The 12,474-nt window shown below is 43.4% G+C and overlaps 1 protein-coding gene across 5 annotated transcripts in view; it reads left to right on the top strand.

Moving 5' to 3' along the window:
- The window catches only part of abca12 (ATP-binding cassette, sub-family A (ABC1), member 12), a 93,884-nt gene that overhangs the window by 66,590 nt on the left and 14,820 nt on the right, over nt 1-12,474 (top strand). For all 5 annotated transcript variants that reach the window (XM_029125891.2, XM_034286790.1, XM_034286791.1 and 2 more), the window contains 15 exons: nt 108-344; nt 444-588; nt 937-1,183; nt 2,001-2,090; nt 3,644-3,737; nt 3,828-3,955; nt 4,108-4,195; nt 4,809-4,917; nt 6,042-6,096; nt 8,248-8,425; nt 8,740-8,855; nt 9,706-9,865; nt 10,553-10,806; nt 11,050-11,254; nt 11,546-11,655. In XM_029125891.2, the coding sequence (XP_028981724.2) occupies nt 108-344; nt 444-588; nt 937-1,183; nt 2,001-2,090; nt 3,644-3,737; nt 3,828-3,955; nt 4,108-4,195; nt 4,809-4,917; nt 6,042-6,096; nt 8,248-8,425; nt 8,740-8,855; nt 9,706-9,865; nt 10,553-10,806; nt 11,050-11,254; nt 11,546-11,655 (2,216 nt within the window). The remainder of the gene's footprint in view (nt 1-107; nt 345-443; nt 589-936; nt 1,184-2,000; nt 2,091-3,643; nt 3,738-3,827; nt 3,956-4,107; nt 4,196-4,808; nt 4,918-6,041; nt 6,097-8,247; nt 8,426-8,739; nt 8,856-9,705; nt 9,866-10,552; nt 10,807-11,049; nt 11,255-11,545; nt 11,656-12,474) is intronic.

Here is a 12,474-nt window from a genome sequence, read left to right as displayed (position 1 = left end):
GGGCTATGTCTAATGCCGTGACTGATCCAATGATTTGTTACGGACTCATGCGATGCACAAACGTGCCCCTCCATTGTAACCCCTCCGGTCTTACCCCGTCTGGTCAGGTCCACGCGCCTCATTCCGGGGAGAGGTTTGACAGTGCCGAGGTCAAGGCCTTCATCCAGTCCTACATGCCGGATGCTCGTCTGAAGGAGGGTGACATAGGGGACCAGGTCTACTCCCTTCCCCCCTTTAGCTCCTCAAACGCCGAGTCCTACCGCTCCCTGCTGTCCAGCCTCGACTCGAACCTGGAACGTCTGCAGCTGGGCTGCTACGGCATCTCCGACACCACCCTGGAGGAGGTTAGAGGGCAGACACCAAACTTTGTTTAGCAGGCTTGCATGTGAGCCTTCAGTCCATACATTCAAATACTGATTGGAGTTGTTCTGTTTTCTAACCAGGTGTTCCTCCAACTGACTCAAGATGACACTGAAGCGGCTGAAGATAAGCCGTACTCTGTTTGTGGGTCCACGTCGGACCTCTCCGCATCCAGAGACAGCTTGCCGGAGGACCTTCAGAGCAACTCCAGCTTTGGAGACAAAGCTAGTGAGTCACAGCCAAAACACACTCTGCTTTTGGACGTCTTTCGCCTAGACAGCTAGGGTTGTGTTAACTTACTCGGGCGGAAGAACTCCGGGCCCTAGATACAGGCTACAACTGTAGAATCCGAGCTATTCCCTGTTCAGTTATAAAAAATCTTGATCCTAGGAATCAAACATTTACACGAAGTGGCCCGTTATTAATCTCTCCCAGTTTAGATAACTTCAGACGCCACTTTCCTGTTGTGCACTAGTCTAGTAATGACATCAGACCAGCGTCCCATTACACCAGCCTCTTACAAGCGTCAGTGCCGAAACTCTAGTAATAATAACCCAAACGGTCGTCTTCCTGTAGGTCTGACGGGCTCGTCCGAAGTGCATGGCCTGGCCCTGATCTGGCGGCAGATGGTGGCGATGTTGATCAAGAGGGTTCACCACTCCCGACGAGACTGGAAGGGTCTCCTGTCCCAGGTGGTTTTACCGGTCCTGTTCGTTTTCATGGCCATGGGTCTGGGCTCCATCAGGAGCGATTTGCAAAACTTCCCGGAGATGGAGCTGTCGCCCGCCCTCTACAACAAAGGACCACAGTACTCGTTCTTCAGGTAAGTGACTAGGAGGCCCACGCACTCTCAGACCTCCCGCTCAGGGCCGACTACAGGACGGCCATAGTGCACTGCCGCGATACGGGATGGGAGATCAGGGACCATATGTTGGAACAACGCTAATTAGGTTCCGCCTTGCGTTTTAGATCATAATGACTCCTTTTACATAGCCACGGGGGGGGCCTGCATCAGCCCCATTATGTACAGTTACTGTCCATTGTTATAAAGAAAATTCATTTTCATGCTGTCCAGTTTTCTTCTTTTTTTCAAGTAAGACAGTTGAAGATCCTTTAAGGGTGACTCGAGAGAAGTGGGGAAGGAGTTCCGTCAGAGGGATGATTATGATGATGTGATCTGAGGTGTGAGATCAAAGTTTAGAGAGGAGGAGGGAGAGTCGAGGCAAAGTTGTCTTGATTGTGAAGAGCAGTTCTTTGATCTGAGGGAAATGTAGAGAGGAGAGATAAAGAGAGCTATAAAGGAGAGGAAATGCTGAGGTAACAACATATCAAACACTTTGTGCCCTTTTAATGTCCTTGGTTTCAATGAGATTAATGCCTTGTTTATGTTTGGGTTTTGGATTATTTTTTTTATTCCAAACCACTGCCCTACATTGATCCTTTTCTGATTCACTGCTTAAAGATTTGCTCAATGTCTCTTGAAGGTATAGACAGATGCTGTAGTATAGAGCCAACTGTCATTTTCATGACCCTGTTGTTGACCACTGGAACTGTCGAGCAAGACAGACAAAGCACCACGCAGGGATAAAGTCATGTTCTGTAATAGGTTTGTGCTGAAGAAGATTTTTTCTTGTCAGCAGCAACCAGAATGCAAACTCCAGCAACCTGGTCAACACGATGATGTCCTTCCCTGGGATTGATAATGGTTGCCTGACCAACCCTGATAAACCGTAAGTACCTAAATCTATACCGATATCTATACCGATATCTATACATATATCTAAACCTATATCTATACCTGTATCTTTACCTATATCTATACCTGTATCTTTACCTATATCTTTACCTATATCTATACCTATAGCTTTACCTATATCTATACCTATATCAATACCTATATCTTTACCTATATCTATACCTATATCAATACCTATATCTTTACCTATATCTATACCTATCTGGCATGAAGTATCATACTGTTCCTTTCAAATGTGTTATTTGTACGACTTCTGAATTCTTCTGTTTTCCTGTTCTCCTTCATATGCCATGTTCAGTATTCTCTCATAGAACCTCTGTCTTGTTTTACTTTTCTTTTTCTCCAATGTCCTTACTACTCTACTTCATGGTACTTGTGTATTGGCTAGCTAGTTAGCGACACCATTGACTGTTGTGCCTGGTTTGGCCCCAAGTTTGGCCCCTAGGTTCAGACAAAGATGAATGCAATACTGTTGCACATGTATATAGTCATGAACAGCTCCGCTCTGTTGGGTGTGTGTGTGTGTGTGTGTGCATCTAACTGTGTGCGAGAAATCATTGGTTTTCCATAAACACTCTGTGTTTATAGGATAGATTTCCCATCTCATGCACTCAAATCAGTGTTGGCACTCACGAACCATACCTCAGAGGCACTATAAAATGATCAGCCAAAAAAACACATCTAGCTAGATGTGCAGCTAGGCACTAGAGTTTGTGTGTGTATGTGTCTGTGTGTATGTCAGTGAGAATGAAATCCCCTGTGGACAATCAATAAGTGCTAAGTGTAATGGCGCTTCCTGACTACTGACTCACTCACGTGATGTTAGACCTTTTTATACTCTATGAATAAATTATTTTTAAAAGATTTTTTATCATCTGTATACTGTATATCTAATACAGGTTTTTCCGGGAGACCGGCATATTGCTATCAGCCTTGAGTTTTATTTAGAGATGTATTGTAATTCATTGTAAAAAAAACATTCTGATGTTGTGCATAGACACAGTCATCTGTTTTTTTTCTGATTGTGAAAAATATCACTTAAAAAAGTAGGTTAGATCCTTTACACAATTGTCAAAACCAATTCCTGGATCTAACTCCAACATGTTTTCATGGTTCTGTCAACCTTCCCTCAAGTTGCGTAATCTCACAGTAGAAAGCTTTAGACCAAGCAAAGCAATACTATACGTGGCCAATGTATTTGATCCTCTCTGAACAGAAACTGCATGAAAAGCCATACTGTTTATTACCGGACAGCATCAAACGCATTGTCTACACATACTGAGATGGAGGAATGCTATTTTGCTAGCCAAATGTTTTATCTATCATTGATGAGTCTTTCTGTTGGCTCATACATTATCAGTAAAAACAGATGCTGGGTCTGCTTTGTTCCTGCATGTGTGTTGTGTATGTACAATTGTTAGTGGAATGGGTTAGGATGGTTCTGAGTCAGTATGCATAAAGCAATCTTACTTTACATTTCAGTATATAAAAGTGTGGTTCACCTTGTGAACGCCTTTTTATTTGAAGGGTGTGTACAAGAAACACAAATTCTGACAGCTGGGAAACTAAAGGAGACAGTTCAGTGCCATTCAAGTCCTGCAATTGCACCAGTAATGAACAGGTGAGTTTCTGTTAATCGGCAGATGTTTTTGTGTGTGTACACGCGTGCCATGTCCTACACTTTGCTCTACTCCTTTCTTTGTTCTTCCAGGTGTGTGTGAATAATCAATACCAGCCTCCTCATAAGACAAACCCCTCGTCCCAGATAGTCTATAACCTGACCGGCATCAACGTGGAGAACTACCTGGTGTCAACAGCCAATAACTACATCCGGAACAGGTAAACAGGATGTTTAAAAGCTCATGTTCAGAATGATGACTCTCCATCCAGTTTAATTGCGTTCAGTTCACTCTATTGGGGGACAACTCTCGCGTCTTGATCAATGAGGCCATAACACAGGCAATGACTTACTAACAAACTACTCGTCGTAGATACGGAGGCTTCGATTTCGGGGATCCCCTACCGACCAGTCTCCAGATGGACCTCTTGGACGTACCCATGAACCGGACCCTTTCCAAGGTACATCAGTGACATGAATACTGAATGTTATGTTTATGTGTCCCTATCCTGTCGCTGTCTTCTCCCCCGCCACAGAGGAGCAGTTTGACTCTTCTTGGAGGAGAAGACATCGTTGGTGTCTGGTTGGTAGGATAGTTCCGTCGTCGTTCCGTTAATATTGTCTTGCTTGGAATGACGACACTGGGAGTTGGTGATCATTGATCTGGGACCAGGCTACTCTCTTGTGATGTTTAGTGGTTAAATTAGCCATGATTGGAGACGCTATGATGCAGTAGCTCTAAGACGCCTGTATCCAGACTATTGTGCCATCAATGTTGTTGTTAACATTATTTATCGTAGCTACTAACTGCAATTATGCTTTTGTCTAAATCTGAAATGGCCCCAGAAGGATTATGTTGCTAGCGATTAATACTTAGACAGCCCCTACTGCAAAGTTTCTGGATAAGCTTATTATTAGAGATAAGAGAATTAGAAGTAGAAATGTCTAGGAGCATATGGTGCAATATTGAGATATGAATGTGTATGTCTTCATACTTGAAACTTGAAGCATGACTTGAACTTGAACCTGTGTGTGTGTGTGTGTGTGTGTGTGGTTGTTTTTCTCCTATTCTAGGTCTGGTACAATCCTGAGGGTCACCATACCATGCCTGCATACCTAAACAGCCTCAACAACTTCATCCTACGTACCAGCCTTTCAGCCGGCAAGGACCCAAAGAAATACGGTGAGCAGGCCATAATCAAAAATATAATTATTTTTAAGAAAGAATAAAACAACACATTTCTAAGACACCAGGAGGTGTTTCACATACAACGAATAAATACAGTACCTATTACCAGAGCTTTGAAATGCACAATCAAATGTTTTGATAAACCTGGGATAGGATAAAGGTTGGAATTTGACAGCATTAAAAAAACATGGTTTGTTCTCATCCGGGCTTGGAAGGATTGGCAACGCTAACTGGAATTACTTTCTCTTTCAAATGTATTCGTATGAATTAGTGCCAAGTTTTAAAACCAAGCTAATTTGCTGAAAGAGATTTAGACACACGCTATCTCTCACACACATTCTCCCAAAATACTGCCTTCAAAGAGGGCCACATCACGTTTAGATAGATAATAAAATATTTTAATCTAATGTTTGGTTGGGTCCCACACTGTGGCTTCGCATAAGCTGAATCTGAACATCCGCCCTTATTCAGAAACATGCTCTTCCACCCTTCCACATTAACTGCAGGGAGTTCCTTCCATTGTCTGCAATGTTATGGATAGGTCAGTTCCATCATCTAAAGCCAGGGGGCAGTGGTGTGCTCTTTGCACTCTCCCATGACTATACATGCTGAATACCAATGAGGTAGTGTTGAGAGGTGTACTCAGGGATTGAGACAGGAAGACTGACGTTACAGCCCTATTTCAGCACCACCACCATGCAGCCTGTGGCTGTGACCTGAATAGCACCCTATTCGCTACATTTACCCAGGGAAAAGCAGTACAGTGTAAAGGGAATAGGGCGCTATTTGGCTCACATCCTGAGATTCACCGCCTGCCTCCAGGCAAGATTAATACAACCCCCCCGAGCCCAGTCAATAAGGAAACCAAGGGGAGTGGAGGAGGGGAGGAAGAAATGCAATCATTCAAATGTAACCTGTTGACTCACAAAAGCCAAAGGGGAGGGAGGAGATAAAGGAGATGCAAGATATAGTTAAGGGATTGCTTCTATCACCTGGCCCCATGCTACCCTGGTTGACTACGCTGTTGTTTTATCATTGCTTCAATCTATCCGTGCAGTGTCACGTTTTGTTCTTTCTCGTGATTTTGGCTGAATTCATCTGTTTTTGTCTCTGTACAGGCATCTCTGTGTCCAGTCATCCTTACCCTGGTGAGGTACAAGAAGAAGATGCTATGTAAGAACACACATTATCTCCCTCCCTCTCTCTCACTCTCTTTTTACTTAGTTTACTGTACAAAGCATGTCATGTCTCTAAAATGACTTGCACAGGAAAACACAGACTGTTTTTTAACTGATATTTCCGGAAATTGCTCCTGTCTTGTTCGGGAGCTAAAGCCAGGTGGTCCAGCAGCTGCTTGGCGTGCCAAAAGAAACCCAAACATTCATTCTAAACAGTCATTTTACTTGATACATCCAAAAGGAAACCAGTCCAGCTCTGGTATAAGATAACAGAAATACGTGGAGACCACATTGGTGATTCAGATTTCGCGAACCATTACCTCTGACATTTAAATTTCAGTCATCATGGCACTGGAATAAGGCAATTTAACCCCGCCGTATTTACCGGTATTTGAATTCATAAATGTCCTGAGCTGGCATATTGACCAGGGACAGGCAGCAAGCGCAATATAATGTGAATGTCTGTAAGGGCATAGTGTCCCTTATGTTAGGCTACAGTGCAGGATGAAAGCGAGTACACTGTAGGAAATCGGTTGCGATTTGCACCCCTGTGTGTTTACTCATCAAGGTGGAGCAGAGGTTGATGGATACACAGAGTTTCCCCACTTCCCAGTTCCTCTGTGTAAAACACTGAATTGCGGTGACCTTACTTGTAGCATATGCAATGGGGCAGCGTGCCTCCAAAACCTGGGTTGGCTCTGGTTATGTTTTACTAAGAGGAAATTACACAGCAGAGAGGACAAACCTGCTTTACGCAAGATATTTCCCAATACTTTATTTTTATGATAATTATCAAAGTTCTCTTTATTCTCTTTATGTTTCTTATTAAGGCCTAGACTTTCGCTATTCCTTCAGATTTGAAAGTCAAATCACTTGCAGTATTTTTTTGTCTAATATATCTACAGTAATTGAGAAGGCTAAGCAGTATGGCAGTCCTTACCACGCGTGTACACACTAGTGCCTATTATTTCGGTGAGAGAGCAGGCCCGAGGTTCAGTCAAGAGGTTATCCGAGACATTTCATTAATGTGAAAGTTCTGAAAGTTCATCCTCAATTGATCTTTTAACATGACCCTGGCTTGGCCGACAGTCTCTGCACTTCCTTTAAAAATGTGCAATAAATATTAAATAATACAGTATTTGTAGTCTTCTGTAATTACGTTAACAGACCTAACCAATGAAAATAAAGAGCTTGCTGCACAGCAACTTCTGTCTCATCCTTACTATGTTCTTCAGAATTGCCAGTTGGTCACACTGATAATAACACGCTGTGCTTCTGGTTAAAGTATATTCTAAAGCCTGCTCTCTGTTATTCCTCCAGTGGTTCTTTTTCATTGTCAACTATCCTCGTCAAACATATTCTCTTTTGTCTGTCGTCAAGCTGCAACTTAGCCAACAGAACACCAATCATCTAGGGTAGCTAGTTCTCTGAAAAAATAATTAGAGGGGTTTTTGGGGTGAAGGCATTAATCTAGCCTTGTGAACCAAAATGTATAGGCAGGCGTCAAAGACAAAAATACAGTAGGAGATATTCAGTCCAGTCCAGCCAGATTCAATAAATATGAAGCTGACAACTCCATGATGCTTTTCAACAATAAGATCTTTATCACTGAGATGTCTCAATAGCTGGTTCAATTCATGAGTTGTAGAGGTAGCTCTGGCAGGCTTCGGGTTTGGAAAAAAAGTAATTTCTTTTTTTTTGTAGCTATTATCTTGTCACTGCTGTAGTTGGAGCATCTCAGAGAGATAATTTATTATTAATAATATCCTGTTTATCGTGTTTCTCCAAAGAAGCATTCAAATAAAATACAGCCAAGCCTGCCATTGAAACCGACTAACAATGACTCCAGGCTTGTCAAATGAGGACAGGGCTGCTCTCAGGATGACTTAACGTGGGACATGTGGCTCAGTGATTAATGAATAAACCAAATGTGTTTAGAAAACTCTTTTTACATATGTCACCAGTTTTCGCAAAGCGCTTCACAGAACAGGGGCAGACCCCAAAGAGCACCAGCCCAGTGGTCTACAGAATCAATCCCAAGAGTCTGAGTGGGGAGACCCATCGTTGTTTGGTCTATAACCTCCAGCTTAGTGACCTTTCTCACCGCCCTAACCTTTCTTCCCACCTTTGCTCTCCGTCTACCCAGAGTGCAAGGCGTGGTCCATATCCTGGTGGCCCTGTGTGTTCTGACCGGTTACTCCATTATGACGGCTAGCTTTGTGATCTACGAGGTCCAGGAGCACCACAGCGGCTCCAAGAGATTGCAACACATCTCTGGGATAGGAGAACCCTTCTACTGGGCTATCAACTTCTTCTATGACATGGTAGGACCATGCCAACACATTGCACACAGCTTAAGGATACATTACATTTCCGTTAGCTTTGCTAGGCAGGACATTCTGGACGTGGCTCATCCTGCGCATCCTTTGTGTAGTCAATGACAACGCTACTTTCCAAAACGTTTAATCGTTCGTTTCGGGATTGTGGAAGCAATCGTGTTTTAGCTGTTAATAACAGAACTGGCATGCATTTGGTGGATGCCCACCAATGACAAGGGCTGTTGCAGTGATTCCACAATTTGCCCCATGTGACGTGTTAAACACCTAGCGTTCCACTGTGTGTGTTCCTGTTTCTCCAGGCCTTCTATATGATCCCTGTGGCTCTCTCAGTCGCCACAGTAGCGGCCTTCCAGATCCCGTTCTTAACAGACAAGCAGAACCTTGCTGCCGTGAGTCTGCTGCTCGTCATGTTCGGGTGAGTACCCACACAGGCGTGCGCGCGGACTGGTGGACGAACACGTGCACACAATGCACACACGCGCTCTGCGAGTGGCTTCCTCCGCAGTGGCTGCTAACATAACTGACACAGTCCAATACAAGACCCCTCCCCACAGAGGTGGAGGATATCTGTTGCTTTCCATTGGTACAAAACAGCTCTCTCTCCAACAGTACAACTCCAGGAGGTGATGAGGTTTTATCAAAGGAGGGAAAATAAATTCCCCCCATTCCCTCAAGGCAGAGCGTACTCCGGTGGTATTTCCATTTCACAGAAGTGTGTCTGTCTCTCTGTAAGGCATTGTGGATGGGACCTAATAGTCTCCCCTATGCAAGCCATGCTCACACAGCCCACACATTCTCTCCTCCTCTCAACACATCCGTTCCCTTGACCCAGACACCCCAATCAAAAGAAGAAGGCAGATAATTTAGAGTAAGGAGGAAAGAGAATAGGGGGAATCCACTGGGGAATAGGAGATATCATTTGTCTTCTCTTTTAGCTTTTACGGTTTGAGTGTTTACCATTCTTGAAAAGTTGAGGTTTCTATATTAATTTTTTTTATTTCATTATTTTCAAAGTTTTGGCTCGGTTTCTTGTTTCAGTTATTCCAAGTTTTAATATCCTGTAATCCACATCTGTTGTAAATTTATTTCAGATCCCAGACAATAAAGAATTCAGTAGGGTTGAAGGTGTCTAAGTTTGAACTGGGGGAAACAACAGATTCAGCAGCTCCTCTCTAAAGAACCGCAAATTCCCCTAATACAAATCTAGCACCACCTCCACACACATGTGAAGACTGACAAGTGCGTATCTTGTCACACATTCTCAGGTTTGCCACCTTCCCTTGGATGTACCTGCTTTCAGGGATCTTTAAAGATGCAGAGATGGCATTTATCAGCTACGTGTGCATTAACCTCTTCATCACCATCAACACCATCATCTCCACCTCCATTATGTACTTCCTGGGACAACTAAATGAGAACAATGAGGTGAGCCGTTCAATATAGAGATGAATGATAGGGTTAGGATAAGAGTTCAAATGATTTTTCACTGGAAAATTATGGAAGGTAGCGAACGCAGATGATTCCATTCAGGTTTACTGCATGACACTTTTAAACAGTTAACTTCCTTCCTATTATGCTCTGTGGCATGAACAAAAATGCTGATCATGCTCACTTGGCCTCGATTTTGGATCAACATGGCGAGAGGAAAGTTTCTAAGTGACTTTGAAAAAGGGTTCATTACTGGGTCAGTGCTCCCGTCCGCAGGGCATTAGGGGTCACTGAATGGTTTGACAAGTATGAAAAGGATGCGAATCGAGTGATATGGCCTTCACAGTCACCAGATCTCAACCCAACTGAACTCCAGTGGGAGATTTTGGACCGACAGTGCGCTCTACCACCATCCTGTAGAATCTATGCCGAGGCACATTGAAGCTCTTCTGGCGGCCCGTGGTGGCTTAACACCTTACTGAGATACTTTATGTTGTTTTGTCCTTTAATTTGTCACCCGTCTGTTTGTCTATCATATGTCATTGGTTCTAGGTACAAGGAAGGATTATGACTGACATGGAACTAGTTCTTTATTTAGTCAACATACCTTGGAATGAGCGCCTCTTCTGCATGTATTTCCGTATTTGTGCTCCTAAATCGGCAACCTCTCTCTGTCCCCAACAGAGCATCCACGAAGTGTACCGCATCCTGTGCTACGTGTTCCTGATCTTCCCTCAGTTTAGTTTCGGGAATGGCCTGATGGAGCTGGCCCGGGTTGATATGCAGGTTCAGATACTCGATGTGTACGGCATAGACGCCTATAAGAACCCCTTCGCTATGGACATGCTGGGCTGGATGTTCATCTCCCTCTTCCTGCAAGGCTTCATCTGCTTCACCCTACGTCTGCTACTCAACAAGTGGCTCATGCGTAAAGCCAGGTGAGCCTGCTGTGGTGGAATGGGAAATGATGAGACAGTATATCGGTGTGGAAGTGATGGTGGACGTTGTTGTTTTTTTGCTGTCTTGCTTTTACTGCATGACTGCAGTCAGAGGTTGTTGACATGGCACACAGAAATCTGGCATCTGAGGCCAGGCTTTTGGGCCAGTGGTGGAATAGCAGCAAAAAAATGAATAAAAGAAAGTTGCCGCTTTCCTTATTCCTCCACCTGTCTCCTCCATAGGAGCCTGTTCTTCCAGAGGAAGGCAGTTTCCGAGACGGTGACAATGGATGAGGATGAGGATGTGGAGGCAGAGCGCCGGCGCATGACCAGCGGGGCTGCCGTCACGGACCTGCTGCAAGTCAACCAGCTGACCAAGGTCTACCAACACATGTCAAAGAAGATCCAGGCTGTCAAAAGTTTGTCTGTGGGCATTCCTGCTGGGGAGGTAAGCTGTCCGATTCTGCAAAAACATGGGAGAAGGTGCTCAGTGGGATGTTGAGTTTTTAGACTATGACAAATTAGCAAACACCTATTGCTTTTTGAATTTTCACAACTTTCTTATTGACTAATGAAGGCCATGTTTAAGATATGTATCTACTAGACGTGCAAATTTGGGTGAATGTGTCTGGAAATGAAATGCGTTATAGCTACATACAGTATATACTGTAACTTGTTGTTGGTTATACGGCTGCTTTAGTCAGTGACATGATTGTGGGTGTGTGTTTGTGGTTTGCAGTGTTTTGGTCTACTGGGAGTGAATGGAGCAGGGAAGACCACCACGTTTAAGATGCTGACTGGAGACATCAGTCCTACTGATGGGACAGCCAAGATCAAGGACTGGGATGGGTAAGGCTTTGGTGTAATTTAATGTCTGTAATAACTATTTACTCTCCCTTGGATTTATTAACTTGGCAAATGTTTTTTTGTTCCGATAATTACTATTATTGATCTCAACAAAATATTTCATAATATGAAATAAAAAACAAACAAAAAAATGTGCAAATCAATCAATAAATGAAAAACCAATTACAAAGAAGTTGTATAGGTATGAAAAATGTCCAGAAGTAAAACATTGCTTTAACAAATCACATAGTAGGAAACAGACTCATTCTGTTATAATTGGTGTTGACATTATTATTCAAATCAATCAATCACATTTATTTATAAAGCCCTTTTTACATCAGCAGTTGTCACAAAGTGCTTTTACAGAAACATCCGGCGTTAAACCCCAAGGAGCAAACAACAGTAGTGTTGAATTTCAGTGGCTAGGAAAAACTCCCTAAGAAGGCTGACATTTTGGAAGAAACCTAGAGAGGACCCAGGCTCAGAGTGACCAGTCCTCTTCGGCTGTGCCAGTGAGATATTAAGAGTCCAATTGGAATATTTCATAAATGCATGTGGGCTAAATCTAGAGTCGATTATAATTTAGACTAGGTCAGAAGTATGACCAGATGGACAATGACAGGGACAGCAACGGGCCCCCCAAACTAGGTACTCTGCAGGTGTGGACCAAGACCTCATGTCCTCCTAAAGTTTAAAACAGGAGGAGACTGGGAAAATTCTGAAAATGCATTCCTCATATCAGCAACGATTTATAGTGGAGAAGGAGAACTTAGTGTGGAAGGAGAATTGACCCCCAGCACAATAGTATAGCAGCGTAAGACT

This window comes from Esox lucius, chromosome 16 (assembly GCF_011004845.1).
Source record: "Esox lucius isolate fEsoLuc1 chromosome 16, fEsoLuc1.pri, whole genome shotgun sequence".
NCBI lineage: Eukaryota > Metazoa > Chordata > Actinopteri > Esociformes > Esocidae > Esox > Esox lucius.
This window is presented reverse-complemented; position numbering and strand designations above follow the sequence as displayed.